Source organism: Lepidochelys kempii, chromosome 11, assembly GCF_965140265.1.
Source record: "Lepidochelys kempii isolate rLepKem1 chromosome 11, rLepKem1.hap2, whole genome shotgun sequence".
NCBI lineage: Eukaryota > Metazoa > Chordata > Testudines > Cheloniidae > Lepidochelys > Lepidochelys kempii.
Window position 1 is genome coordinate 52466101 of NC_133266.1, and position 25837 is coordinate 52491937.

The following is a 25837-nucleotide window of genomic DNA, read 5'->3' on the forward strand; positions in this document are numbered from 1 at the left end:
ATATAACCAGTTAGTTTCCCTCTGCTTGGTATGAGTTTTTCCATGGTAACAAGTGAGACAGATTATTTTTGAAAACTACAAATACCTGACTACAGAAAGTGTCATAGGAGGACAAGTGCAGGTGCAGTTCCCATTCTCGAAACTCCCTTGAACTCAGTTTTGATAACAGATTCCAAGGTGAGGGCGCTTTAAATTCTCAAGAACAATTCAGGGGCGAGGGTGAGTTCTGTGGCTGCATAATAGCTGGAGCCCTACTGCTAACATTTTATGGTTATTATTTCGGTTTTCAGATAAGCATGTTGAAATTCTGATGATTCTTATGTCCCTAACACTTCTGGCTGCCAGCCCCCATTTTATATGGCCTTTCCTTTCTAGCCCACCATCATTCTTCTTCTTTGCCAGCGGTGTCTCTGTTGAACTGTTCCAGACAGTCTCTCCATCCACTCAGATTCCCAGGGGCAGAGCATGCTATTTTCATGGCACTCCTAGTCCTATTTCAGGGCATGTCTACACTAAATACTATATTAGATCCTCACTCCTACTCTGCCCCCTTTATAGCCACTGCAGTCATTACTGTGGTGGTTCATGTCCACACAACCCTCCTTCAGTCTGTGGTGTGCATCCTCACCAGGAGTGCTTCCACTGACCTAAGAGGGGCAGTGTGGGGAGCTGAAAGCCTGGTCTCTCAGCTCCACTTGCTGCTCCCCTCCAGGAGCCCAGCTGCCCCACAGGCTCCTGCTCCCTGCCAGCTCCCTCCCCGCTCTCCATTCCCTGCTCACTGCTGGGAGCCCAGCTGCCCCCACAGCCCCGCTACCTGCTCCTCGCTAGAAGCCTGGTGGCCCCCCCGGGCTCCTACTCTCGGCTCCACGCTGGGAATAGGGCAGCTGCACGGGTTCCCAGCATGGAGCTGGAAGCCTCGGAACAGCCAGGCTCCCAGCCAGGAGCCCTGGGGCAGATCAGCTCCGAGCAGGGAGCCCAGAGAATGACAGCCAACAGCCAATGCAAGTTACACAGTGTCTACATGGACACTGCATCACCCTAACTACACCGACATAAGCCGTCCTATGCCTCTCATGGAGGTGGAGTTGTTATATTGGTGTAGTAGGGCACTTACATCGGCAGGAGCAAGGCTGTAGTGTGTACACTGACAGAGGTCGACATAAGCTGCCTTATGTCGACCTAACTGTTGCGTAGATCAGTGCTCAGCCTATGGAAAAAGATACATGGACTGACACTCCAATGGGTTTATGTTTGGTAATGCAGAACCTTATGATTATAGGGCCAGATCCTGCCAGCATTTGGGGTGAGATCCTCACTCCCACCCTGCCCCCTTTACACCATGTACAAGACTGGGAAGCAGTGTAGAAGGGTCCTAAGAGCTCCATACCCAACCAGGGGATGATTCCAACCAAAGCAGGCACTGTGGGGACAGCCATCTGGCTGCTTTCTGAGGACCCCTTTGCAAGCCCCAGTGTAGGAGGCATACCAGGAGCAGCAATGGGAGGGAACTATCAGGGACAGGGCTGCAGGCATCACTGCAGAGATTCTGGCTGCCATAATTTAGAGAGGCTCCCAGGTCTGTCTAAGTTAGCTGAGAGGACCCTTGCATCCCTTCAAGCCACCTTAGCCATTTAAGCTGCAAGATCTGTGCCCAGGACTATTCACATGAACAAAGTTACATGTTTGATTGAGTGTTGGCAGGATTAGGCCTATAAATTATGCTGCTTTAAGGAGTATTTGGCTCTTCTATGTAACAGTGCCTATAAAATACATTCAATTTTAAGAGATGAGAGTCTTTCTTACTTTTTAGGGGACTGGAGTTTGGACACAGCTAACCATGATGAGAAATCTGGACTCCTACAGAATGAGCGTAGCTCCTCCAAGGCTTTCACAGTCTCTGTTTCCTGCTGCTCCCTGTATTCCTCTTCAGTAAGGAGCCGAAACACTCGTTTTTTTGATTTTAAAGAATTCTTGATTTTTCTAAAACAAAAAGAAACACAATTCATATTTCCAAATCTATCGCACATGGAATTCACATACGTTACAAATACATTGACCTTTTCTTTCTTTCTGGCATCTACTATTAAGGGAACAGCATAACAGCATCCTGCCTTGGCATGAGGGAGAGGCAAGTAGCTACTTTAGAAGTCCAACCTAATAAGCCTGATTTTCATTCCCAAGGCCCATGTGCATTTGCCTGCTTCGTTCGGGTCCAAAGCCACTGAAGTCAGTGCAAAGTCCCACTGACTTTCAAAAGGTCCTTTATATGCACAGAGAAGCCTGAGGGAAACTAATAAACGGACGCTTATCTAGCCATTTGCAGGTGCAACAGGGATTTGCACATGCAAAATAGGCACACCGGGACGATGGCGCTGAAAATCAGGCCCCGTGTGCCCTTGGAACTTTGTAGCTAAACTGTGCTCTTAAAATCTGTTGCAAATTGTTCATGTTGTTTACTTGCACCTTAACCTTACACAGTTGAGTTGTTTGAGACAAAAATATTTATAATCTGTAGCTATATGTTCCCGTCTATTGACTGCTTTCAATTTTTGTTGGTGTGGTAACTTTGGAGTTAAGACAAGTGAGGGCTGGATGCCCATAAACAGAGTTAAACTCTATATAAATGTACCTGCATTAGCCAGCTGTGTTTGACTTACTCCCTCTCCCCTCGAGACAATGGAAAATGGATCGAGGCTCTTGTTTGTCATTGTTTGTGTGGTAAGGGTCAAATCCTGATGCCACTGAAGTCAGTGACAAAGCTCCCAGTGGGCTCAATGGGACCAGGTTCTAGAGCTTACTAGGAGATCAGATTATCAGCAGTATTACAGATGCCTACTAAACTGCATTATGCATCCTCTGTGATCATTTTTATCAAACCCTCAAGGTTTGGGTTTGTTCTGTAGAATTAAGTAACAAACAAATAACTTTAAAATGTACTGTTTGTAAAATCAAAAACTTCCTTTCTGAAAGAGATTTTTCATATTATATTGTATGTCCTACAACTCTCTTGGCTCTGCAGGAGCAGTCAAAACAAAAACTGAATTCATGCCGGGGTCAGTACAGAAACAAAGACACTTTGACATGTCAGAGTATATACTTATGGTAAGGTATATTCTGGTTACATTCAGCACTGGCTTAAACTGGTGCTTCTCCCATTGACTTCAGAGGGAGCTGAGCACTGCTTACATCAGATAAATGTTGTTCTTACATGATGCTGTTTAAAGTAGTTTGTTCTTTTCAGCTGGGGTGGAAAAATCAGTGTTTGTCAAATGACAAGTTGTGCTAAAATCCCCAAAACCCAGCACTTATCTAGGGGAAGGTAAAGAAATATTAAAATGGTTTTTAAAAACTGAGTGGTGGTAAAGCATAAAAAATATAAGTAATAATTTTAAAAGTTGCTGCTGTTTGTTGTAAAGCCAGCTTCAGCCTTTGACTTCCTGTAGGCTCCTTAGTTCAGTGTAACAGGTTGGGACTGCCTTTAAAGTCATTTGTATGTTACTGCTGACATGATAAAACACATTTTAAATTCACAGGATGATAGCAAACAGAAGCTTGTTCCCATGTGGCTACACACCATATACAGGAAAGCCAAAATCAGGATTGAAAAGTGTTCCAAACTACTGTCTCCATCCTGCAAGCAGCTCCATATGGGTGGACCCCAGCTCCAGCACACAGCCACACTTCTATAGAGTGGGATCCATGCAGGTCCAGGTTTCTCCCCCTATTGAGGTCAGTGTAGTGTTGGGGCCTGGTAAGAGTAAATAAGGACATCTGGGGTGAAAACCTGGATCTATTGAAGTCACTAGCAAACTCCCATCGACTTTAATGGGGTAGGAGTTCACCCCTGAACTCTACCCTTGACAGTGATGACCAGCTAACCTAGTTTTATCGGAGTATCCTAATGTCAATATCTCACGTCATCTTGTGGTAAGTGTTTTGTCCTATAGGAATCTGCAGGTAACTCTTGTTAAAAATCAAATTCCTGTCACACCTATGAAACCATGATGTAGTCACTGCAGTCTAACCAATCAATCAAATGAAAAGCCATTAGTTACCGGATGCTGCAGAAAAGCTGTTCAGTTTGTATTTATGAAGGTTATAGTCACAGTTCTCTATACAGCAAGATCCATGCTTAAAACTCCTGCATTGAGAATTATTAAATTCTTATGCCTTGGGATTTCAAGCCTTGTCTCTAATGTAAGTATTCATTAGGTAAGAATATGTACTAGGATTAGTAACTGACAGATAATTGTCATTTTATGTGGGTTTTATTATGAACCTCTTAATATTACCTTATGATACAGTGACTTACATGTTCAGAAAATGGATACCAACCTGCCCACGAAACAGACCATGCCAAGGGGATAGCACAGGCCTCTTGAACAGAGGATGATAGCTATTACTGCATATGCAACCTGTGGAATGGTGACACCAAAATAAATCAAGACAAAGGCTATTAATTGTAATGTCCACGTTAAGAGGGTTATGCTTCGCTCATTGGTAAGTGGTCCATGCTTGTAACAAACCACAAAGCTGATAAATCCAACAGTCAGAAGATAGCCTGTGAAAGCAGAAAAAAATGCCATATATATAATGACACAAAGGATTAACTTTAATGGTAGACTGAAAGCTTAAAACTGCCACGCAGCAAATCCCACTTCTGCTCCTCATGCTGTCTGACATGTATTTTGGGAATATGAAGGGCCTGATATTTAAAATACATATGCAAAAAAATGCATGCAGTGGCACACTAGACTTGCATATGTAATTACGATGACTGCATATGCAAACTGTGTAGTTGCATGTGCAGATGGCAAGTTAAAGGCATAACTGGCTATCTGTGTGCGGAAATATCCTGTATATTTATTTATTTAGATTTAAATCGTAACTTAAAATGCTTATCCAAGGTGGTAGGCATTCTAAAACGCCATTAGCAATACAATTACATGTCAGAATTTAATTGCCATTAAAATGATCAGTTTAATTCATCTGTATGTGCAATTGCAAGAATGGTGTCCAGCTGCATTGTTGAAAGGTCCTAATTATACCTCAATACTGGTGTAAACGTATGCATGGATTAGGCTCTGTACTAACAATAAGTCAGTATTTATTTTCAAATAAAATATTGTAAATGAAGCTGATAGGCATGCAGATACAGTATGTGTATCACATTAATCTCACTCATGCTAAAAGCACATGGTCAAGCCATGCTTCCCCTCCTAACTGGTGAAGAGTGAATGCTGAAAGGTTTGGAGCTTCGGTTTGGATAAGCATCCAAAGGAGTCCATGCTTATTCAGCACTGTACTTTTTGGTTTCAGCCATCCTGGCAATTCTGCAAGAACAAGTTTTCTCTCTGTACTTTTCTCTGTGTGCTTTGGGGTGCCACCAAAGCAAAGGTGAGTGAACATAAAACAAAACAAAAAAAAACCCCAATATCTTATTCAACTGGGTCGAAAGCAGTTTGTGACTATTAACAGGCACAGAGCATAAGGGGCTGGCATAGTGGCCTAAGAACAGCGCTCTGTGCTGCTGCAGCAAGTGGGGAAAACCAAGTTACAAGCCTGTATCCCAATCTCTCTCCCCCTAGGCCAGCAGGGAGCACGGGAATTCCTTATGATTCCTATATTAGTAAATGCTTTAACAGTAAGTGCACCCCAGCTGAACCTCCCGGTGCCAGAGATGCCTGCTCTGCTCAGGGAAGATAGCACTGTTTCCACCATTACCACTGTCGGATAGGGCTAACTCCAGGGAGGATGGCTTTAGGTGATAATAGAGGCTGCACAGTGGTTTTGACAAAGGAGGATGCCGAGGAAATGTGCTGAAGCAATAGGTTCCCCAGCCCCCTTGGCCACTCCCCCTTTCCAGAAAGCACAACCCCCACTCCAGGCTCCAGCCAGAGAAGAGATTGTAGCTGTCTTCTCCCACCACCACCTCCCTCTTTGCTTCCACGGTAGGTGTGAAATAATGGAAACCAAAGATGGGCAAAACGTTCCCTCTTCTTCATGCCTCTACAAACCAACATCAAACTCCCTATTTAAGAATCTAACGAGAATAAATTCTCATTTGAATGGATTAGGAGCCTTCAGAATCCTCCCACACCTCACATTCATGGGAGAAAAATATTAATCAGATGCAATTCTTACAAACTGTTCGTTCTGACCTCTTAACAAAAACCTGTCTGCTGTACATTTCTACTCATTCTCTTACCCAGTAAGTAGTTTCTATATTCAGACCACAGCCACTTCATTTCCCCTTTCAAACAGTAAATAAAGTAGAGAGAGGACATCCAGCAGCCACTCATTAAAATCCCGAAGGTGCTGTGCTGGGAGTAAAAAAAAACCAAAACAGTTAGTGAACCAGCTCGGTTATGATTTATTATTTATATGATGGTAGCATCCACAGGTCCCAATCAGGATTGGGCCACAGTGGGCTAGGGATTTCACAAACATAGGCACTATCTGTTCTGAAGAACTTTTGAGCTGATTCACTCGTTAACCCTGCTGTATCATGCTCTGAAGTCTCAAGATAAGTGAGATGAAGTGGGGCCACTGCATGGGATTTTTGACCAAACTTCTTGAAGCTGTATCATGTCTTGGTATTACAATAATAATAATTAATACTTAACTCCGACATGTTTTATAGAGACCAAAGCATTTTTGGGGGGAAAGGGGTGGCATAAGATTCAGCCCTGCCTGTGTGAGATAATTTTGCTACTGGATATGAAAAATAAAGTCAAGGTTACAACTGCCACAAAAATTGTTTCATTTCAACTGATTTGTTGTCTCACAACATAAGCAAATTGAGTTGAGAGACTAAAATCACATCCCTGTAATTATGGTTTCAGAATAAATGCTCGTCATTGTACATCAGCAAACGTAACTGTTTATTTCAGACTTTGGAGGGCCATCTATCTAGGGCCTGATTCTGATCTTAGGTACATTGGTTTTACACTGAAGTAAACCCCCATCAAAGTCAATGAAGTTACTCTGTCATAAAACCAATGAGAGATCAGAATCTGGCCCTAGACTTGCTATTTGCTATTTTGTTTTCCACATGGTACACCTACCTTTGGAATAAATCTTTTAAGTGTCAACAGGAGAAAGACTAGCGTAGCAAGAACACCCAGTGCCACTCCAGCAGAGTAATAGAACATAGCACTCCTGTTAGGGAACAGCAAGGTTGGGGACACTGTAAAAACCTTTTACTGAGTTGCAACTGGTTTGGAAGTACCAAAAAGTGTAATGCTGTACTTAATCAGACACTGAATACAGATTTTCAGCTCTGGCTTCATCTGCTTTGCACTGTGGAGGCAGAAAGAGGCAGCCAGAAAACTCCCATAAAGAGGCAGCTGAGAATTCCCTGACAGAGAGGAATCTCTGGGTGGCACAGATGGCTGTAGGTTGCCTGCTCGTCTCCAACCCCTGTGTTGGGGCGGAAAGAGGTTGGGTGGGGGGCAGTGCATGGCATTCCAGCTGGTCCCTGAATGGTGCCCAGATGACCTTGTGGGATAGGGGAGCTGGCAGAACTTAGAGCTCCTCTGAAATTACACAAGGGTCACATTAGGCCCCTGCCAGCTCCTATGCTGGGCTGAGTGTGAACTCAAGGGAGCTGAGGATCTAGTACTTTTTAAAAAACAAAGAGCATTAGATTACTAGAGTTGTGAGAATTAAAAATAATCTCATTGCCTTTTCCTTATTTCAGCTTTTATTTACTTTTCCATGTCTCAAAATCTCAACAGCGAAAACATCTCCTCAGTTTCACTTTTGTTTATCATGTTTCTAGTCAATTTCATTTCCTTGTCCACAATGCTGTAATTTTTGGATTGCAAGAATATTTTTATTTTACTTTTTAAAAAACGTTTTGATGGAAATAAGAAAATTTAGAAACTCTCGTTTTTGTAAACTTATTTTTACAAAATCCAAAGGTTTGATAAAATTTGACCTAATACTGTTTAAAATTTGGTGATTTGCAAATTTTGAAGTGGAACAGAACTTTTGAGATGAGTCACAAATTAACTCACTGTACAATGCCAAACTCCAGCATGAAACAAAGTGACTGCAAAAATCTTTCCTTCTACACTACACAAAATATGAGGACTAGCTTGTGCTCTTTAATGTGCAGCCATGAGTATGGGGTGAGGTGGAGGGAGGAGGCAGTGAGGCCCAGATGACCTCATTTTACACACAGTTCCTCCCTAAGATTCCCACACTCTGGGAATGGGAAATTTGCAACCTCCTTTTATGCAGCATCCCCCAGGCTTCATTGGAAGGGAGGTGATGGCTCTGCATACTCCTTGCCCACTTGCTCATGGGGAGAATCCCAGGTGCAGTCCTTGTACACCTACAAGTGCTAGAAGCCATGATCTTGGAAGCCCTACCACAGCCACACAAGTGAAAAATCTTTACATCACATCTCTCCTCTGCATGGCTACATTATTATGATAGTTTACATACATTTTTTCTTATTTCATTTCTTAAAAAACAAACAGTTGCTTGGGATCATTGAGCTATACAAATAAACAGAGAAGACAATACATGAATAGGAACACACCAAGAATGCAATGACTCTGGAAAGAATACCAAGATAAAGGGGCTAATACTTACCTACTCAAGGCATTTGCAAAATGGAACAGAAAAACACCAGCTATAAACAAAAGGACGAGTTTCCTATCCACCACTGAAAATGCAAAAAACGAGATTTTAGGCTAATTCATCTGGGTGGTTTTAATTGTACCAACATTATCAGACAAGTCTCAGCTGTTCCATTAAGGTAACTTACAACTCAGAATGCACTATTCAGATAATGTTTGCAATATTATCCCAGCCCATTCATTGGATGAATGGAAAGCATCACCCTACTTACTGTTTCGTTGTACACTCACAGTGTAGGGTACCTTCTTGTACGGTTGGACTCTGAAACACATATTCTCTCCATATTGGTTTATGTTTATGACCATTTCTTTAGATACCTCTGATTGCCAAATGATTTGAACAACACACTTGAAAAATGCAAAAACAGTTTCTGAATTATGACAATTGCTTTCAGCTGAGATAGGCACAAACTTGAACATTTCTGTGCTGTTAATTTTCACCTGTAAACAGAGCAAAACAAAACATACATAGTAGGAACTCAGATCAATAGGTATCTTTCAAAAACACACCCAGTATTTGAACATAACATAGGGAGAAATAACAGAGCAGAAGCCTAAGGAATAATAATCCCACTGCAGTCCCTTAAATCAGGTACCTAGTCCTACTGTACTTAATGATTCACATACAGCCTCACTGAAGTCAGTGGGCCCCCATGTGGGTGCATGGATCCATTTGAAGAACCAGATCCTAAGGTTACAATTCCATCATGAGCACTGTGATGCTACAGATGTTTGACACACTACTAACATTGACTGCCCACAATTTCTTTGGCAGACACCCAGGCTCACTTTCCTCATAAGCTATGAACCCACTGTTCCTGAATCTTCTTGTAGATAAGGATGCTAACTGCACATTAGATGTTATGGGAGAACAAAAATGGAAGTTGTCAGAAAGCAGAAGAGAGCGCAACAAAAACCGGAATAAAAAATCCAGCCCTCTTCTCTTCAAGAAGGACTGAGCTGTAACACTGATCTTCTCTACCTTCTGAACAGGAAAAGTCCTCCTGATGCTTAAATTGTGAGCTAATGAACCTGGGCATCTGAAATAATGGATGCCCAATGACAAGGAGAAGCATTATCTCATCTAATAAGATAGGCTTCTTTATTGAAATGCAAGAAGAGAGTGATCTGCTGGGGAAAATCTTAGCTGCCTACTTTTAAGCATTTACGTTAAGAAACTTTCCCAGTTGCTGGATGTGATCACTGCCTAAAGTTTGCCACCGCTCATAAAGATGACCATACACATTGTATCTGCCTGGAGAAAAATGTTCTGGGCAGAGATGAAGAGGAATCTCCAGTTCCTTATACCTGGGAGCCCCTTCCTACAGCAGAGGTGAGGTGAAACTGTTTCTTTCCCCACCCAGGGAGTCAACTCCTCAGAAGAAGAGCCAAGGAGAAGATCCTGAACTTGCTCCTTAGCACAGGGGTTAAAGAGGTGCTCTAAGCTTCTGGTGCTTTCAATGGTAGTTGAGACTTAGTACTTTGCAGCCCAGGCCCAAGGTGCATATCTTAAAAGGTGCACCCCTGCCACTCCTGTCAGCATGGGAAATATACATCTGATATTATGTAGCCTTGTTCTTGTTTTTGCTGTCAAAAAGTCACCATATAACATCCAGTACACACAACACAGTTGAGTTGACATTTCTTTGTCCTCTCAGCAAAGAAATAAGGCCCCGCATCTGTGCAACAAATAAGAGACATCAAACTCCCAAGTCAGCCACGCTAGAAGTGAAAGCAGCATGACACTAAAAGATGCTTCTTTCTAGGCTCCGCCTACGCAACCCTCGGACTGATTTCATACTGAGATGCACCTGTGATCTCATATCTTGATCAGATTGGTTGCTGGGAAAACATGTAACATATTAAAAATCTGAAGCAAGCTCCAAACACAGAGACTTACCTGAAGAGCTGACCAAACATATTTTAAGTGCTTTGTTCCATTTTGCATAAAACAGTAACAATCTGCATCTGGTTTTTGGATGATGTCCATTTCCTTCAAATGGCTACAGTTTTTATCTAAAGAAAGAAGAACACTAAATGAAGTGGATTTCAAAGTGTGGGCATATGTGCACTTCCTCCATTCATGCTTTTGTTGAATTGTAGGTTTGATATTCCGGGGGCCAGAAGCAATTTGCAGAAAGTCTGACACAAAACCCTGCTCCAGGTTAATATTTTCAGAAGCTCAGAAGTGACTTAGGAGCCCAAGCTGAAAATTCAGACATGACTTAGGCACTTAGAAGCTTAAGTCCCAATGATTTTCAATGGGATTTAGGTGCCTACATCACTTTGGCACTTTGGAACATTCTGTCTCTAGCCCGTTTTGGCTTTTTACTACATTTAGAAAAAAATGACTTTTGTGCTAGTATTTTGATAGCATTTGGATAAGGCCCATGGGCCAAATTCACTCTTGGCATAAGTGGGTGTAACTCCAGTGCTTAAACCAATGGTGAATTTGACTGTAGACGTCTAATGAGGAAAACAGGCTTTTCATGTTAAAATAGTCATTTACCACATGATATTGCTGCCAATTGAAGAAGTTTTAACATCAGAACCAATTTGAAGTGGAGAAATAGTGTAATTTTGTTATTTTTAAGTAGTATATTAAAATATGTAATCAAATTATTTCTCCTACTTGTTCTGAATGTTAACATAATTTTCAGTGATAACACCTTCTGGTGAGGGTAATTAGCTGTCTCTAGCACTCCTAATGGCATTGGCAACTTGTCTAATCAATCATTTCCATTGTCTTGCTTCATGGAAATTTTAGATACTCCCTATTGCTTTCAGGATTAGATACAAATCTCACAGTATAAATATCCCTAACTGATTTGTGGGGTGAATTTTCAAGAGTGTACATGCAAACCTGCACACACACAAAAACTGCCCTACAGTGTATCACCTCAAGATTCCGGTAACATAATTAAAGAGCAGAATAAAGAAACATTATACAGCTGTTAACTCAGGAAAGAATTTGGTCCACTGAAGAGAAAACTAGGTGTGAATGTAACAACTATCTGAATAATACAGGACAGAATATTGTCAAACACTGAGGATAGCAAAAGGAGCTCCTGTGCAGACTAGATTTAGTCAACTCAAAGAAATGCTGTTTGTAGGTAAAAATCGATCTTTTTCTATATGAGAAACTTGCACCAGTTTAATTTTAATTCTGTTTTAAATTGATTTAGTTAAAATGATGCAAATCCCTGTCTGGACACACTTATCTCAGTTTAATAAGCCACTCTAAAACCTAACTAAGACTGTCCACCCAAGGGTTTGCACTGGTTTAACTAAATCGGTTTAAATTCACACTTTACATTAAACTGGTGAAACTTTCTTCTGCAGGCAAGCCCTTTGACTAGTTATCTCTCACCCACATTGAAGCCAACAGAAGTGGGAAACTTGCAGACCAGGACTGAATATAGTCTGTGGATTAACTGGCAATCCCAATCCTTGAGTACAACATCTTCACGCCTCACTCATCAAGCTATCAGCACCAACAGATTGAAATGTACTCCTTCAGCACAGAAGAACAGCCATACTGGGTCAGACCAAAGGTCCATCTAGCCCAGTATCCTGTCTTCCAACAGTAGCCAATGCCAGGTGCCCAGAGGGAATGAACAGAACAGGTAATCATCAAGTGACCCAATAGAGGCTAGAAACATCATCCCTGCCCATCCTGGATAATAGCCATTGATGAACCTATCCTCCATGAATTTATCTAGTTCTTTTTGAACCCTGTTATAGTCTTGGCCTGCACAACATTCTCTGGCAAGGAGTTCCACAGGTTGACTGTGCGTTGTGTGAAAAAATACTTCCTTTTGTTTTAAACCTGCTGCCTATTAATTTCATTTGGTGACCCCTAGTTCTTGTGTTACGAGAAGGAATAAATAACACTTATTTTCTTTCTCCACACCCGTCATGATTTTATAGACCTGTATCATATCCACCCTTGGTCATCTCTTTTCCAAGCTGAAAAATTCCAGTTTTATTAATCTCTCCTCATATGGAAGCTGTTCATCAGCTAATCATTTTTGTTGCCTTTTTCTGAACCTTTTCTAATTCCAATATATCTTTTTTGAGATGGGACGACCACATCTGCATGCAGTATTCAAGATGTGGGTGTACCATGGATTTATATAGAGGCAATATGATATTTTCTGTCTTATTATCTATCCCTTTCACCAGCACTCTGCTGTTCATAAGTGTCTGGAGTCTGATGCTGTCAAGGCTCTATACTGAACCTGTGATCCCTCTAAATTTCTGGAGGTGATTGCCAGCTGGAGCCCAGGAAGTAAAATTGCTGTGCCACATGCATGGATTCTATGGGAATGCAAGCAACCCCCTGGCCCTGCAGCATCGCTACCAGTTCTACGCTGTCAGCAACTCCTCGGGTTGCCCCTGGGCAAGTGTTGCTAATTGCACACAGAGTGCCCCGGGGAGTCACTCAAGTTTTGTTATGAAACTAAGACCACGCCAGACTCCGTCCCATTCTTCTGTAAGCCATTATGGTCTCAAAAGGGATGTACACCATCAGATGCAACCAGTAACAGCCTCCCAGGTGGCGGATAGTCCCGGTTTCCTCCGCTGTTTGGGTAGCAACCATGCCCCTTCATGACGTCATCGTCATCAGAACCCAGACACCTCCGTTACCCAGAGATGAACTGCAGCTGTCTCCGATCACGCCAGCAGGCAAGACTATCACACAGTTCCTCATAAACTGGGAACCTCTGAAATGGACTTTAGCTGGACATTACTTGATTGAGCAAGGTCCCCCAGACTGGGTAGTTCCGGTACCATGGAGAAAGAATGTGATGGGGATACTCGCTTGTCGCAAGCATCCCATCAACGAGGGGACTTGTTATCTAGCAGCTTTGTGTTCTTGGGGAACCAGGGCACAGTACATGAAAGACACCCCCTCTACCCCAGCCTCTGCTTGAACCAAATCTGCAACAGAAGAAAGACTTACAAAAAGCAATGAAAAGGCAGTGGGAGACATACCTTGGGATAAGGAAGACAGAATTAAGGAAACTCCCCTAGCCTCATTTGCATTGAAGATGGGACAAGGAGGAATCTCCATTAGCATACAGAATGGAGAACAGAGATTCCAAGGCAAGAACCGCACAGAACTCTGGGACCAGAAAAACAGGGGAGCACTGCATAATGGGAGATCTCTGCTCCAGATGTTAATGAACCCACACATGCACACACCTAGCTCAGTAGTTTTCAGACCAATTCTAGTAATAAATCCTTTATTGGTATGCAAAATAGTGAAGCTCCCTAGATGCATTGTGAGCTCCCTCCAAGGAACACTGCCCAAAGCCAGGAATGATCAGCTCCCATGTCTAGCCTGAATAAAACAACTTTGGTATTCTCCCTTGTTTATACATAAACAAATCTAGTGTCCTCCCTTGAACTATTGTTTTTTCTCTTCAAAAACCCCTGTCCATGCTCAAGTAAGCGTTCTGATGCCTGGAGCCAAAATCTGCATCAGTTCCATTGGGACTTCATCTTCTCCTGACTGATCATGCTGGGGGCTCTGCTTGTCTCCAGCACTCCAGGCCCTCAGCTACCACCACCACCTGGGACCCCTGATCAATTCAAGCTTCATAGAATGGTGAGAACCCAGCTCTGTCTCTCTCTATGTATAGCCTTCTGACCCTGACTTGTGTGATCAGTTATAGTTTTCTAAACCTGACTTTTATAATCAAGTTTAAGTTAGATTTAATATTATAACTGTTTTGTTTGTTTAGCTCCCCTATGGTTATTACCTGGCAATAACTAACTTTCATGATTAAGCTGGTTGCTTCTCTCTCTCTCTTCCCTTCCACCCCCACCCCTACCCCCCTGTGGGTGTTTTTTGGTTCCCTCATTCGCTCTGCAGCAACGCTCCTCGTACCTAAGCTAAAAGATCCCTGCAGCGCCCAAAAATCCTGTGGGGTTTGCTCATCAAGTAGGTTACTACAAGAACAACTGTAATGTGAAAGTGTGGAGAGAGACATTGCCAGGGTTCCCTCCCCACTCTGAACTCTAGGGTACAAATGTGGGGACCCGCATGAAAGACGCCCTAAGCTTATTTCTACCAGCTTAGGTTAAAACTTCCCCAAGGCACAAATTCTTTGCCCCTGGAGGGTACGCTGCCATCACCAAGTGATTTAACAAAGAATCAGGGAAAGGACCCCTTGGAGTTCCTATTCCCCAAAATAGCCCCCCCAAGCCCTTACACCCCCTTTCCTGGGGAGCCTTGAGAATAATATCCTAACCAGTTGGTTACAAAGTGATCACAAACCCAAACCCCTGGGTCTTAGGACAACAGAGAAATCAGTCAGGTTCTTAAAAGAAGGATTTTATTTTAAAAAAAGGTAAAAATCACCGCTGTAAAATCAAGATGGAAAATAACTTTACAGGGTAACAAAAGATTCAAAAACACAGCAGAACTTCCTCTTGGCTTAGTTTCAAAGTTACAAAAAACAGGAATAAACTTCCCTCCAGCAAAGGAAAAATTCACAAGCAAAACAAAAGATAATCTAACACGCCTTGCATGGCTTTTACTTACAATTTTTGTAATATGAGAGACTTTTAGGATGGTTTATAGGAGGAGTTTTCTGACCTGATGCTTCTCTGCTTCCCAAGAGAACACACAAAAACAAAGCCTTCCCCCCCACAATATTTTAAAGTATCTTCCCCATTGGTCCTTTTGGTCAGATGCCAACCAGGTTATTTGAGCTTCTTAACCCCTTACAGGTAAGGAGGAATTCCAGGCTACCCTTAGCTGTGTGGTTATGACACGCCCCCTGTCATAACTATAAAGGGAAGGGGAAGAACACCTTTAAAATCCCTCCTGGCCAGAGGAAAAACCCTTTCACCTGTAGAGGGTTAAGGAGCTAGGATTACCTCGCTGGCACCTGACCAAAATGACCAATGAGACGACAAGATACTTTCAAAAGCTGAGGGGAGGGAGAAACAAAGGGTCTCAGTCTGTCTGTGTGATGCTTTTGCCGGGGACAGAACAGGAATGGAGTCTTAGAACTTAGTAAGTAATCTAGCTAGATATGCGTTAGATTATGATTTCTTTAAATGGCTGAGAAAATAAACTGTGCTGAATAGAATGGATATTCCTGTCTTTGTGTCTTTTTGTAACTTAAGGTTTTGCCCAGAGGGATTCTCTGTGTTTTGAATCTAATTACCCTGTAAGGTACTTACCATCCTGATTTTACAGAGGTGATTCTTTTTCTTCTATTAAAATTCTTCTTGTAAGAAACTGAACGCTTTTTTTTCATTGTTCTTAAGATCCAAGGGTTTGGGTCTGTGGTCACCTATGCAAATTGGTGAGGATTTTTATCAAACCTTCCCCAGGAAGGGGGGTGCAAGGTTTTGATGAGGATTTTGGGGGGAAAGACGTTTCCAAACAACTCTTTCCCAATAATAAACCCGGTTATGGTGGTGGCAGCGAAAATCCAAGGGCAAAAGGTAAAATAGTTTGTACCTTGGGGAAATTTTAACCTAAGCTGGTAAAAGTAAGCTTAGGAGGTTTTCATGCATGTCCCCAAGCCTGTACCCTTGAGTTCAGAGTGGGAAAGGAACCTTGACACTCCCCAAATCACAGATGGTGCTGGACAGCCTGTACCACACTGGATGTGATTTCTTCCTGGAGCTCTAGGAGAAAACAAAGTTAATAAGACACATGCACCTCTAGATATACTACTGATTATATAAAGATGAACAATATTTTCCACATTTCAAGGACTATTTTAACCAGTTGATTCTGGGAAACCTTCACGGGAGAGTGCATCAGTCACTTTGTTAGAAGCTCCTGAAATGTGTTGTATTTCAAAATCAAAATCTTGGAGAGCTAAACTCCACCGAAGAAGATTTTTGTTATTGTTCTTGATGGTATGAAGCTACTTCTTTGCAGCATGGTCTGTTTGCAGGTGGAAACACCATCCCCAAACGTATGGGCGTAGCTTTTCCAGAGCGTGCACAATGGCGTAACATTCTTTTTCACTGACTGACCAGTTGCTTTCCCTCTCAGACAGCTTCTTGCTGAGAAACACTACAGGATGGAATTCTTAATCCGGTCCTTCCTGCATTAAAACTGCTCCCACACCACGCTCAGACGCATCTGTGGTTACTAGGAACGGTTTGTCAAAGTCTGGGGCACTTAGCACAGGGTCAGACAGCGTGTCGCTTTAAGCTGATTAAAAGCCTTCTGACACTCTTCAGTCCACTGAACTGCATTTGGCTGTTTCTTTTTGATTAGGTTTGTCAGTGGGGCGGCAATTTGTCTGAAGTGCAGTACAAATCGCCTGTAATATCCGGCCAAGCCTAAGAAGGATTGGACCTGCTTCTTTGACTGTGGGACAGGCCACTTTTGGATAGCATTCACTTTGGCCTGTAGGAGGTTGATAGTTCCTTGACCCACCCGGTGTCCAAGGTAAGTCACTCTGCTTAGGCCCATTTGACACTTTTTAACCTTAAGTTAGCCCTGCCGCCATTATGCGCTCGAAGACTTTTTGCAGATGCTCCAGGTGTTCTCCCATGAATCAGAAAAGATGGCCACATCATCAAGGTAGGCGACTGCAGATTCTGCCAATCCTGCTCGGAGACTATCTACAAGTTTTTGGAAAGTGGTGGGTGCATTTCGCAGCCCGAAAAGGAGAACATTAAATTCATACAGCCCCACATGTGTGATGAAGGCCGAGCTTTTCTCAGTGGATTCATCCAGTGGTACTTGCCAGTACCCCTTGGTTAAGTCTAAGGTAGAGATGAACTGGGCACGTCCCAGTTTCTCCAATAGCGCATCTGTGTGTGGTATTGGATAGTTGTCTGGGCGAGTTACAGCATTTAGCTTATGTAGTCCACGAAAAAGCGTATCTCCCCATCTGGTTTGGGAACTAGAACCACTGGAGATGCCCATGCTCTGTTAGAGGGGCGGATTACACCCATCTGTAGCATGTCCTGGATCTCCCGTTCTATAGCAGTTTTGGCTTGAGGAGACACCCGGTACGGTTGGGCTCTAATTGGGTGAGCATTACCTGTGTCAATGGAGTGAGTGGCATGCCCGTTCGGTCCATCCTGGGGTGGCTGAGAACATCGGCGCGAAGCTAGTGCACAGCTCCTTGATCTGCTGGTGCTGCATACGTCCAAGGGTCATTGAGAGGTTCACTGTCACTTTTTCCTTCGTAGTAGATACCTTCAGGCCACTCAGTGTCATCTGTTTCCTGGGCTGTAAACTGACAAACCTTTAATTCTCTGGAATAAAAGGGCTTTAGAGAATTAACATGGTACACTGTAGACTTTAGGTTTGAGGTGGGGGATGCTATGAGATAGTTAACAGCTCCCAGGTGCTCCTGGACCATAAATGGCCCTTCCCAAGGCACTTCCATTTTATGGGCCTGGAGCACCTGCAAGACCATGACCAAGACCCCTACTTTAAAGGAACGTTCTCTGGCATGTTTATAATACTAGGCCTTTTGCTCTTCCTGAGCATCTTTTAGGTTTTCTCTAGCAAGGGATAAAGAGGTTCAGAGGGTGTTTTGGAGGGTGTTTACAAAGTCCAGAATGTTAGTTTCTGGAGAAGGTGTAAATCCCTCCCATTGCTGTTTCACCAACTGTAATGGCCTCTTAACCTCATGGCCATGCAAAAGTTCAAATGGTGAAAACCCTAAACTGGGATATGGTACAGCCCTGTAGGCAAAGAGCAACTGCTGCAACACTAGGTCCCAATTGTTTACGAATTTACCTATCATGGCTCTCAAAGTTCCATTAAACTTCACCAGGCCATTTGTTTGATGATGGTAAGGGGTGGCAACCAAATGGTTCACCCCATGAGCTTCCCAAAGGCTTTTCATGGTTCCTGCCAGGAAATTAGTTCCCGAATCTGTAAGGATGTCAGAGGTCCAACCTATCCTCGCAAAAATTTCTGTTAATGCCTGGCACTCACTTTTAGCCCTGGTGTTGCTTAGAGCTACTGCTTCTGGCCATCGGGTGGCAAAATCCATGAAAGTCAGTATGTACTGCTTTCCTCTGGGTGTCTTTTTCGGAAAAGGACCCAGAATATCCACAGCTACTCGCTGAAATGGGACCTCAATTATGAGGAGTGGCTGGAGAGGGGCTTTGACCCGGTCTTGGGGTTTTCCCACTCTTTGGTACACCTCACAAGACTGGACATAAGTAGAAACACCCTTGCCCATTCCCTCCCAGTGGAAGGACCTCCCCAAACGGTCTTTGGTCCGGTTCACCCCAGCATGGCCCCAGGGAAGATGGTGGGCTAAGCTCAAGAGCTTTCCCCGGTACTTAGTTGGAACTACCAACTGTCTCTGAGGATGCCGATCTTACTGGTGCCCACCAAAAAGAGGTTCCTTGTATAAAAGTCCTCTTTCTACAACAAACTGGGATCAATTAGAAGAGCTGAGAGGCGGTGGGTTGCTTTGTGCCGCTGTCCAAGCTCCCTGGAGGCTTTCATCTGCTTCCTGTTTGGCCTGGAACTCTTCCCTTGATGCTGGAGACATCAGTTCCTCACTGGATTGTGGACCTGGGCTTGGTCCCTCTGGAAGCGATGAAGGTGATGGGGCTGTTTCCGTTGACTGTGAACCGCTCTCCACTGGTGAACTATGTGGTATTTCAGGCTCTGGCTGAGCCTCTTGTGTAGGGTTATCTGCTGCTGCTGCTGCCAGTGCAGGCTCAGTGGTGTCCTCTGGTATTGGAGCTGTAGATGGGGTTGCAAACGCTGAACTCAGTGCTGGCAATGGTTCTGGTACTGGTTGCTCCACCACTTCCAGTTTTGGGACTGGCTCTGGCTGGGTCTCTGCGACTGGATCCACTACTGCTGTCGCAGACGTTGGCATGGTGTCCGGTTCCACCACCTCAGTCTGGGTCTCTGGTAACACAGACTAGGCCCTTGTTGAAGGCTCAGGAACAGAACTAGGTGTGACAGCTCGCTTAGCCTGGCTGCGGGTAACCATTCCCACCCTCTTGGCTAGCTTCATATGGTTGGCCAAGTCTTCCCCCAGCAGCATGGGAATATAGGCTACCCTTAGCTGTACGGTTATGACAGATGTGCTGAACCTGGGACATATGAGGGTGGCAGCTTGGAAGTACTGATTAACCCGGTCCTCTCAGATGCGCTCTGTGTGTGTTTATCTAATTCTGGGGCTGGAAAAACCCATTTGGGGAACCTAGGTCCTGCAGGATAACTCCACTGGGAGGGAACTTTCAGTAGGGAGAAGCAGAGCTCTGTATGAGAACACAAGTGACACAAGCAGTACATAGATAGAAGTACAGAATCCTCCCGCACCCCAGAAGAGTAACCCTAATAAATGAGCATACCCCAAAGTAATGGGCAAAGCTGGTAACAGATTTGGGGTCTGGAGAGAATGGTCACTAACTGTCCATATACAAACCCGTAAACCAAACCCTCCTGGATCATTAAAGAGTGAATATGGCTCTTTAGTCGGGCCAGAACATTTGAACTATTTTATGAAGCACGAGTCCTTTATTGACGAATAAAGGACAACCGTGGAAAAGGGAATCACAAAGGAATCCAACTGGCTCAGCAGAGGATCCTGGTACTTGCTATATTATCTGCGGAATTTGTTACTTGCTGGTGTCAAAAACAGATTCATGAATTCATGACCACCACTGGCTAAAAGTGAGGTGAACCCAGTAGTAAGGGAACTCCATTCTCTCCTTAGACTGTCTGCAGGTAATTTATCTTCCCTGCCAGGCAACAGGTTCTTAGGGCAGGGAGATTTCTGCCTGCCCAGGCAAAAGGTAGTTTGGATTCCTTCCAGAAGCAAGAGCTGAGGGTGCTGCCCTATTTGTTAAGTGATTACAATAAACTTTCTATTCAGATTAGAACTGGTTTCCCTGCTAGTTATTCCCAGAGAGCTAGTAGATGTTTTCTTATCAGTGCCACCCTAAGCATTAACATATCAATATCCATGTTCTCTCTGAAGAAAACCACCTTACCAAGCCATCTTCCACTTTGAGTATGCCCTCAACTCCATGAGAGTGACATCTGGGGTAACTATAAACCAACTGAGTTCCAAGAGGAAGATCCCTTTGAACAAGTGACTTCACCATTAGGAGAAAGAGGACTGAACCTGAGGCAAGGAAGGGAATGGAACTGTCCAAATGTGAGAGATTACGATCTGTGGAGAGAATCAGGATCAACTGTAGAAACCTAAAACAGAACCAAGGGCAGAGACCTTCAGTGCAAGAAATAAGGAAACAAGCTGGTAAAACGCCTCTTGAACTATACATCAGTGCTGCAACTGGAATCTCAATAGTCCCTCTCACTATCATAGTCCTCTTTGATGAAAGATACACTCTGCCTCAGCTATCATGAACCAGACAACAGGGAGAACGGAAGGACATCACCTTAAAAATCACACTTCTGTGTAAACTGGTTTTATCTACTATTACAAGAAAGACCTTGGATTATTGTAACTGTAAAAAGATGAGGAGGGGGCAAATATTTTTCTTTTTTCCAGGGTGTTTACCTTGTGCATTTGACAGCACTTTATTTACAGGAATTTTCATGGTTTTCCCTGTTCCATCAGTTAATAGTCAGCTGCCCATTGCGTTTAAGTGGGCGCACACAGCAACAAGGGAGCGAAAGTATTATTAAATATAGGAAAGTGTGATTGCAAAATCACAAAAATAGACATGGAACTCTGGGACAGGTGTGGTACCGGCAACTGTTTTAACTCTTTTTTTTAATTGGCTAGATTTCAAGTAGACAGTTTCCCTTGAAATCCTGTCTCAGGAATAATAGGCTCTTTGATTTGTTCACTACAGGTTCCAAAAAGTTCCAGTGTCATAGAATCATAGAATATCAGGTTTGGAAGGGACCTCAGGAGATCATCTAGTCCAACCCCCTGCTCAAAGCAGGACCAATCCCCAACTAAATCATCCCATCCCATTGTCAAGCATGACCTTAAAAACCTCAAAGGAAGGAGATTCCATCACCTCCCTACGTAACGCATTCCAGTGCTTCACCACCTCCTAGTGAAAAAGTTTTTCCTAATATCCAACCTAAACTGCCTCCACTGCAACTTGAGACCATTACTCCTTGTTCTGTCGTCTGCTACCACTGAGAGCAGTCTAGATCCATCCTCTTTGGAACCCCCTTTCAGGGAGTTGAAAGCAGCTATCAAATCCCCCCTCAGTCTTCTCTTCCGCAGACTAAACAATCCCAGTTCCCTCAGCCTCTCCTCATAAGTCATGTGTTCCAGTCCCCTAATCATTTTTAAAAAGTGGACTGAATGCATCTAATGAAGTGAGCTGTAGTTCACAAAAGCTTATGTTCAAATAAATTTGTTAGTCTCTAAGATGCCACAAGTACTCCTTTTCTTTTTCCAAATACAAACTAACACGGCTGCTACTCTGAAACTAATCATTTTTGTTGCCCTCCACTGGACGCTTTCCGATTTTTCACATCCTTCTTGTAGTGTAGGGCCCAAAACTGGACACAGTACTCCAGATGAGGCCTCACCAATGTCGAATAGAGGGGAACGATAATGTCCCTCGATCTGCTGGCAATGCCCCTACTTATACAGTCCAAAATGCTGTTAGCCTTCTTGGCAACAAGGGCACACTGTTGACTCAAATCCAGCTTCTCGTCCACTGTAACCCCTAGGTCCTTTGCTGCAGAACTGCTGCCTAGCCATTCAGTCCCTAGGCTGTAGCAGTGCATGGGATTCTTCCGTCCTAAGTGCAGGACTCTGCACTTGTCCTTGCTGAACCTCATCAGATTTCTTTTGGCCCAGTCCTCTAATTTGTCTAGGTCCCTCTGTATCCTATCCCTACCCTCCAGCATATCTACCACTCCTCCCAGTTTAATGTCATCTGCAAACTTGCTGAGGGTGCAGTCCACACCATTCTCCAGATCATTAATGAAGATATTGAACAAAACCGGCCCCAGGATCGACCCTTGGGGCACTCCGCTTGATACCGGCTGCAAACTAGACATGGAGCCATTGATCACTACCCGCTGAGCCCGACGATCTAGCCAGCTTTCTATCCACCTTATAGTCCATTCATCCAACCCGTACTTCTTTAACTTGCTGGCAAGAATACTGTGGGAGACCGTATCAGCAGCTTTGCTAAAGTCAAGGAATAACATGTCCACTGCTTTCCCCTCATCCACAGAGCCAGTTATCTCATCATAGAAGGCAACAGATTAGTCAGGCATGACTTGCCCTTGGTGAATCCATGCTGACTGTTCCTGATCACTTTCCTCTCCTCTAAGTGCTTCAGAATTGATTCCTTGAGGGCCTGCTCCATGATTTTTCGAGAGACTGAGGTGAGGCTGACTGGCCTGAAGTTCCCCGGATCCTCCTCCTTCCCTTTTTAAAAGATGGGCACTACATTAGCCTTTCTAGTCGTTCAGGACCTCCCCCAATCTCCATGAGTTTTCAAAGATAATGGCCAATGGCTCTGCTATCACATCTGCCATCTCCTTTAGCACTCTCAGATGCAGCGCAACAAGTGTCTTGTGTATAGCAAACTGACTGTTCAGAAAGGAGGAGCCAGGAATGAGTCAAGTAAGGAAGTACTGCATTTTCCTGTTTCTTTAAATGCTGCCACTATCAGCACCCATTGTATGGGAGCTATTGTATGAAGAGTGGCAGTGTACCATGGAGCTCACCTAGGCAGAATCAAATAGATTCAGAGATTCCCAGGCCAGAAGGCACCACTGTTATCATCTAACCTGACCTCCTGTACAACACAAGCCAGAAAACTTCCCCCAAATAATTCCTACGCAGATCTTATAGTAAAACACCCAATCTTGATTTTAAAATTGTCAATGATGGAGAATCCACCACAACCCTTGGGAAATGGTTCCAGTGGTTAAGTACTTTCATTGTCAAAAATGTATGCCTTATTTTCAGTTTGAATTTGTCTAGCTTCAACTTCCAGCTTTAATGGTGTCCAGTTTGAAAATTAATTCCAATTCTGCAGTTTCTCGTTGGAGTCTGTTTTTGAAATTTTTTTGTTGGAGAATTGCAACTTTTAGGTCTGAAATTGAGTGACCAGGGAGGTTGAAGTGTTCTCCAACTGGTTTTTGAATGTTATAATTCCTGACGTCTGATTTGTGTCCATTTATTCTTTTGCATAGAGATTGTCCGCTTTGGCCAATGGATACCATTAAATTAGACTTGAATAAAGACTGGGAGTGGACGGGTCATTACACAAAGTAAAAACTATTTCCCCATGCTAGTTTTTCCCCTACTGTTACTCACACCTTCTTGTTAGTCTCTAAGGTGCCACAAGTACTCCTATTCTTTTTGCAGATACAGACTAACATGGCTGCTACTCTGAAACCTGTTTGAAATGGGCCATCCTGATTATCGCTACAAAAGGTTTTTTTTTCTCCTGCTGATAATAGCTCACCTTAATTGATTAGTCTCCTTACAATTTTTTCATGTTCTCTGTGTATATATATCTTGCTACTGTATTTTCCACTGCATGCATCTGATGAAGTGGGTTTTGGCCCACGAAAGCTTATGCCCAAATAAATTTGTTAGTCTCTGAGGTGCCACAAGTACTCCTTGGGTTTTTGTTTGGTTTTTTCCCCCGATACAGAGTAACACGGCTACCACTCTGAAACCTGTAAACCAAAAGGCTCTGTGACAATGACAATATCCGTCGCTAAAAGGCTGAATAAATCTTGGGTCACTTTGTGAAAATAGGTGGGAGAGATCAAGAACAAACAAGTGGAAAGTCTGCAGAAGTTAGAAGACAGACAATTCTCCTGGGGCCTTTAATGAGTCAAAGGCCAGGACTCCTGCCCAACTGAGTCCGTGTGTCTTTTTACAGTTAGACTGGTTTGGTCAAAACTGTGTAATTGGTTCAGTGGTGAAAATGGAAATCAGTTGCCTAGGGTACATCTAAGGGCAGATTAAAAAAAAGTGTAATGCTCAAAGAGCTAAGAGTGGAGAGGAGACTCCATTATTACATTTTATTTACAGAACTGCCCATTTTTCCTTTCCAACAATGCATGTCTTTTTACCTTTGAAGAATGACTACCCCACGAAGTGAGCTGTAGCTCACGAAAGCTTATGCTCAAATAAATTGGTTAATCTCTAAGGTGCCACAAGTCCTCCTTTTCTTTTTGCGAATACAGACTAACAGGGCTGCTACTCTGAAACCTATATTGACTAAGTGACTCAGGGAGCGCGGGTTGTGTTTCGTTTCATAAAACTCTTGTGGACTGAAAAAAAAAGAGGGGGAAATCGCCAAAACCCTGCTTCACAGACATCTGTATACAGAAACTAAAAGTTTCTCTCGCAGCTTTTGTCCTTGGGTACGTCCCAGCCACCTTTGCAGAATCCCTGAGCTCAAACCCCGTGGATGCCCAGTACCCCTGCTCCACGGATCAGGAAATAACATAAAGCGGCCAAACGACCAGCTGCCGCCTTCTGGCCGCCTCAGCCAGCTCCGCGGCGCTGCTCCCGGGTTCGCGCGCCAGGCGGATCGCGCGCCCTGGAGAGGGGCCTCATCGGCCCAGGGGCGGCTCCGCGGGAAAGCCTGAAGACACCCCGCACGGCCACGGGGCGGCCGCCCCAGGCGTTACCTGTTCCCGCCGCCGCCCCGCTTGCCTTGGCCAGCGAGAGGAGGAGGAGGAGCCGCAGCGGGGAGCCCGCGGGCTGCATCGTTTGAAGGGGCGCGTCGGAACTGGAGCCGGCAGCCGAGACGCCACGAGCCCGGGCCGATGGATGGGCCGGCGCCGCGGGGCCTGACTCTCCGTCTGGCTGCGGAGAATGGCGGCAGCCGAAGGCCGGGCCGAGGCGATCGGCTGGCTGGGTCTGGAGGGGGCGGCCCCGCCTCTGGGGCAGGGCGAGGGGGGGGAGGCGCGGGGCGAGGAGTCGGGCGGCTGCTGGGACTCCCCCTCCCCAGATTGCGCTCCCCTGTTCGGCGCGCGGGGACCCAGCGTGCCCGGGGCGCCTCTGAGGGGAGAGGTGTCTGCAGCTGCTGCGGGTGGGAAACGTTTAAAGCTTTGCGCCTCACAGTAGTGGCCCAGGCGCTGTTTGAGGTCCCTCCAGAGCAGGCGCAGACTGGGGCTAGGGTGTGAATCATGTGGCCGGGCTGAATTCTCCCCTGCGGCTCACCTGAGGTTTTGGTCACAGCCGAGGGAGAAAATAGGGCCCTGTTGGCTTTGGATCTGGCTGGGGTTGCCATTT

General features: G+C 44.3%; 1 protein-coding gene across 5 annotated transcripts in view; it reads right to left on the minus strand.

The window, feature by feature from the left end:
- Window positions 1-25444, minus strand: part of NEMP2 (nuclear envelope integral membrane protein 2) — a 30652-nt gene extending 5208 nt beyond the window's left edge. For 3 of the 5 annotated variants that reach the window (XR_012154336.1, XR_012154335.1, XM_073306183.1), the window contains exons 1-8: window positions 25231-25444; window positions 10552-10667; window positions 8864-9092; window positions 8605-8677; window positions 7068-7161; window positions 6209-6323; window positions 4336-4561; window positions 1804-1980 (exon numbers count right to left, since the gene is read on the minus strand). Coding sequence is in view for 3 of the 5 variants with exons in the window: in XM_073306183.1 (XP_073162284.1) it covers window positions 1804-1980; window positions 4336-4561; window positions 6209-6323; window positions 7068-7161; window positions 8605-8677; window positions 8864-9092; window positions 10552-10667; window positions 25231-25309 (1109 nt within the window). In the remaining 2 variants the exon portion in view is untranslated. The other 2 variants (XM_073306185.1, XM_073306184.1) reach the window with 2 other exon arrangements.
- Window positions 25445-25837: the final 393 nt, after the last annotated feature.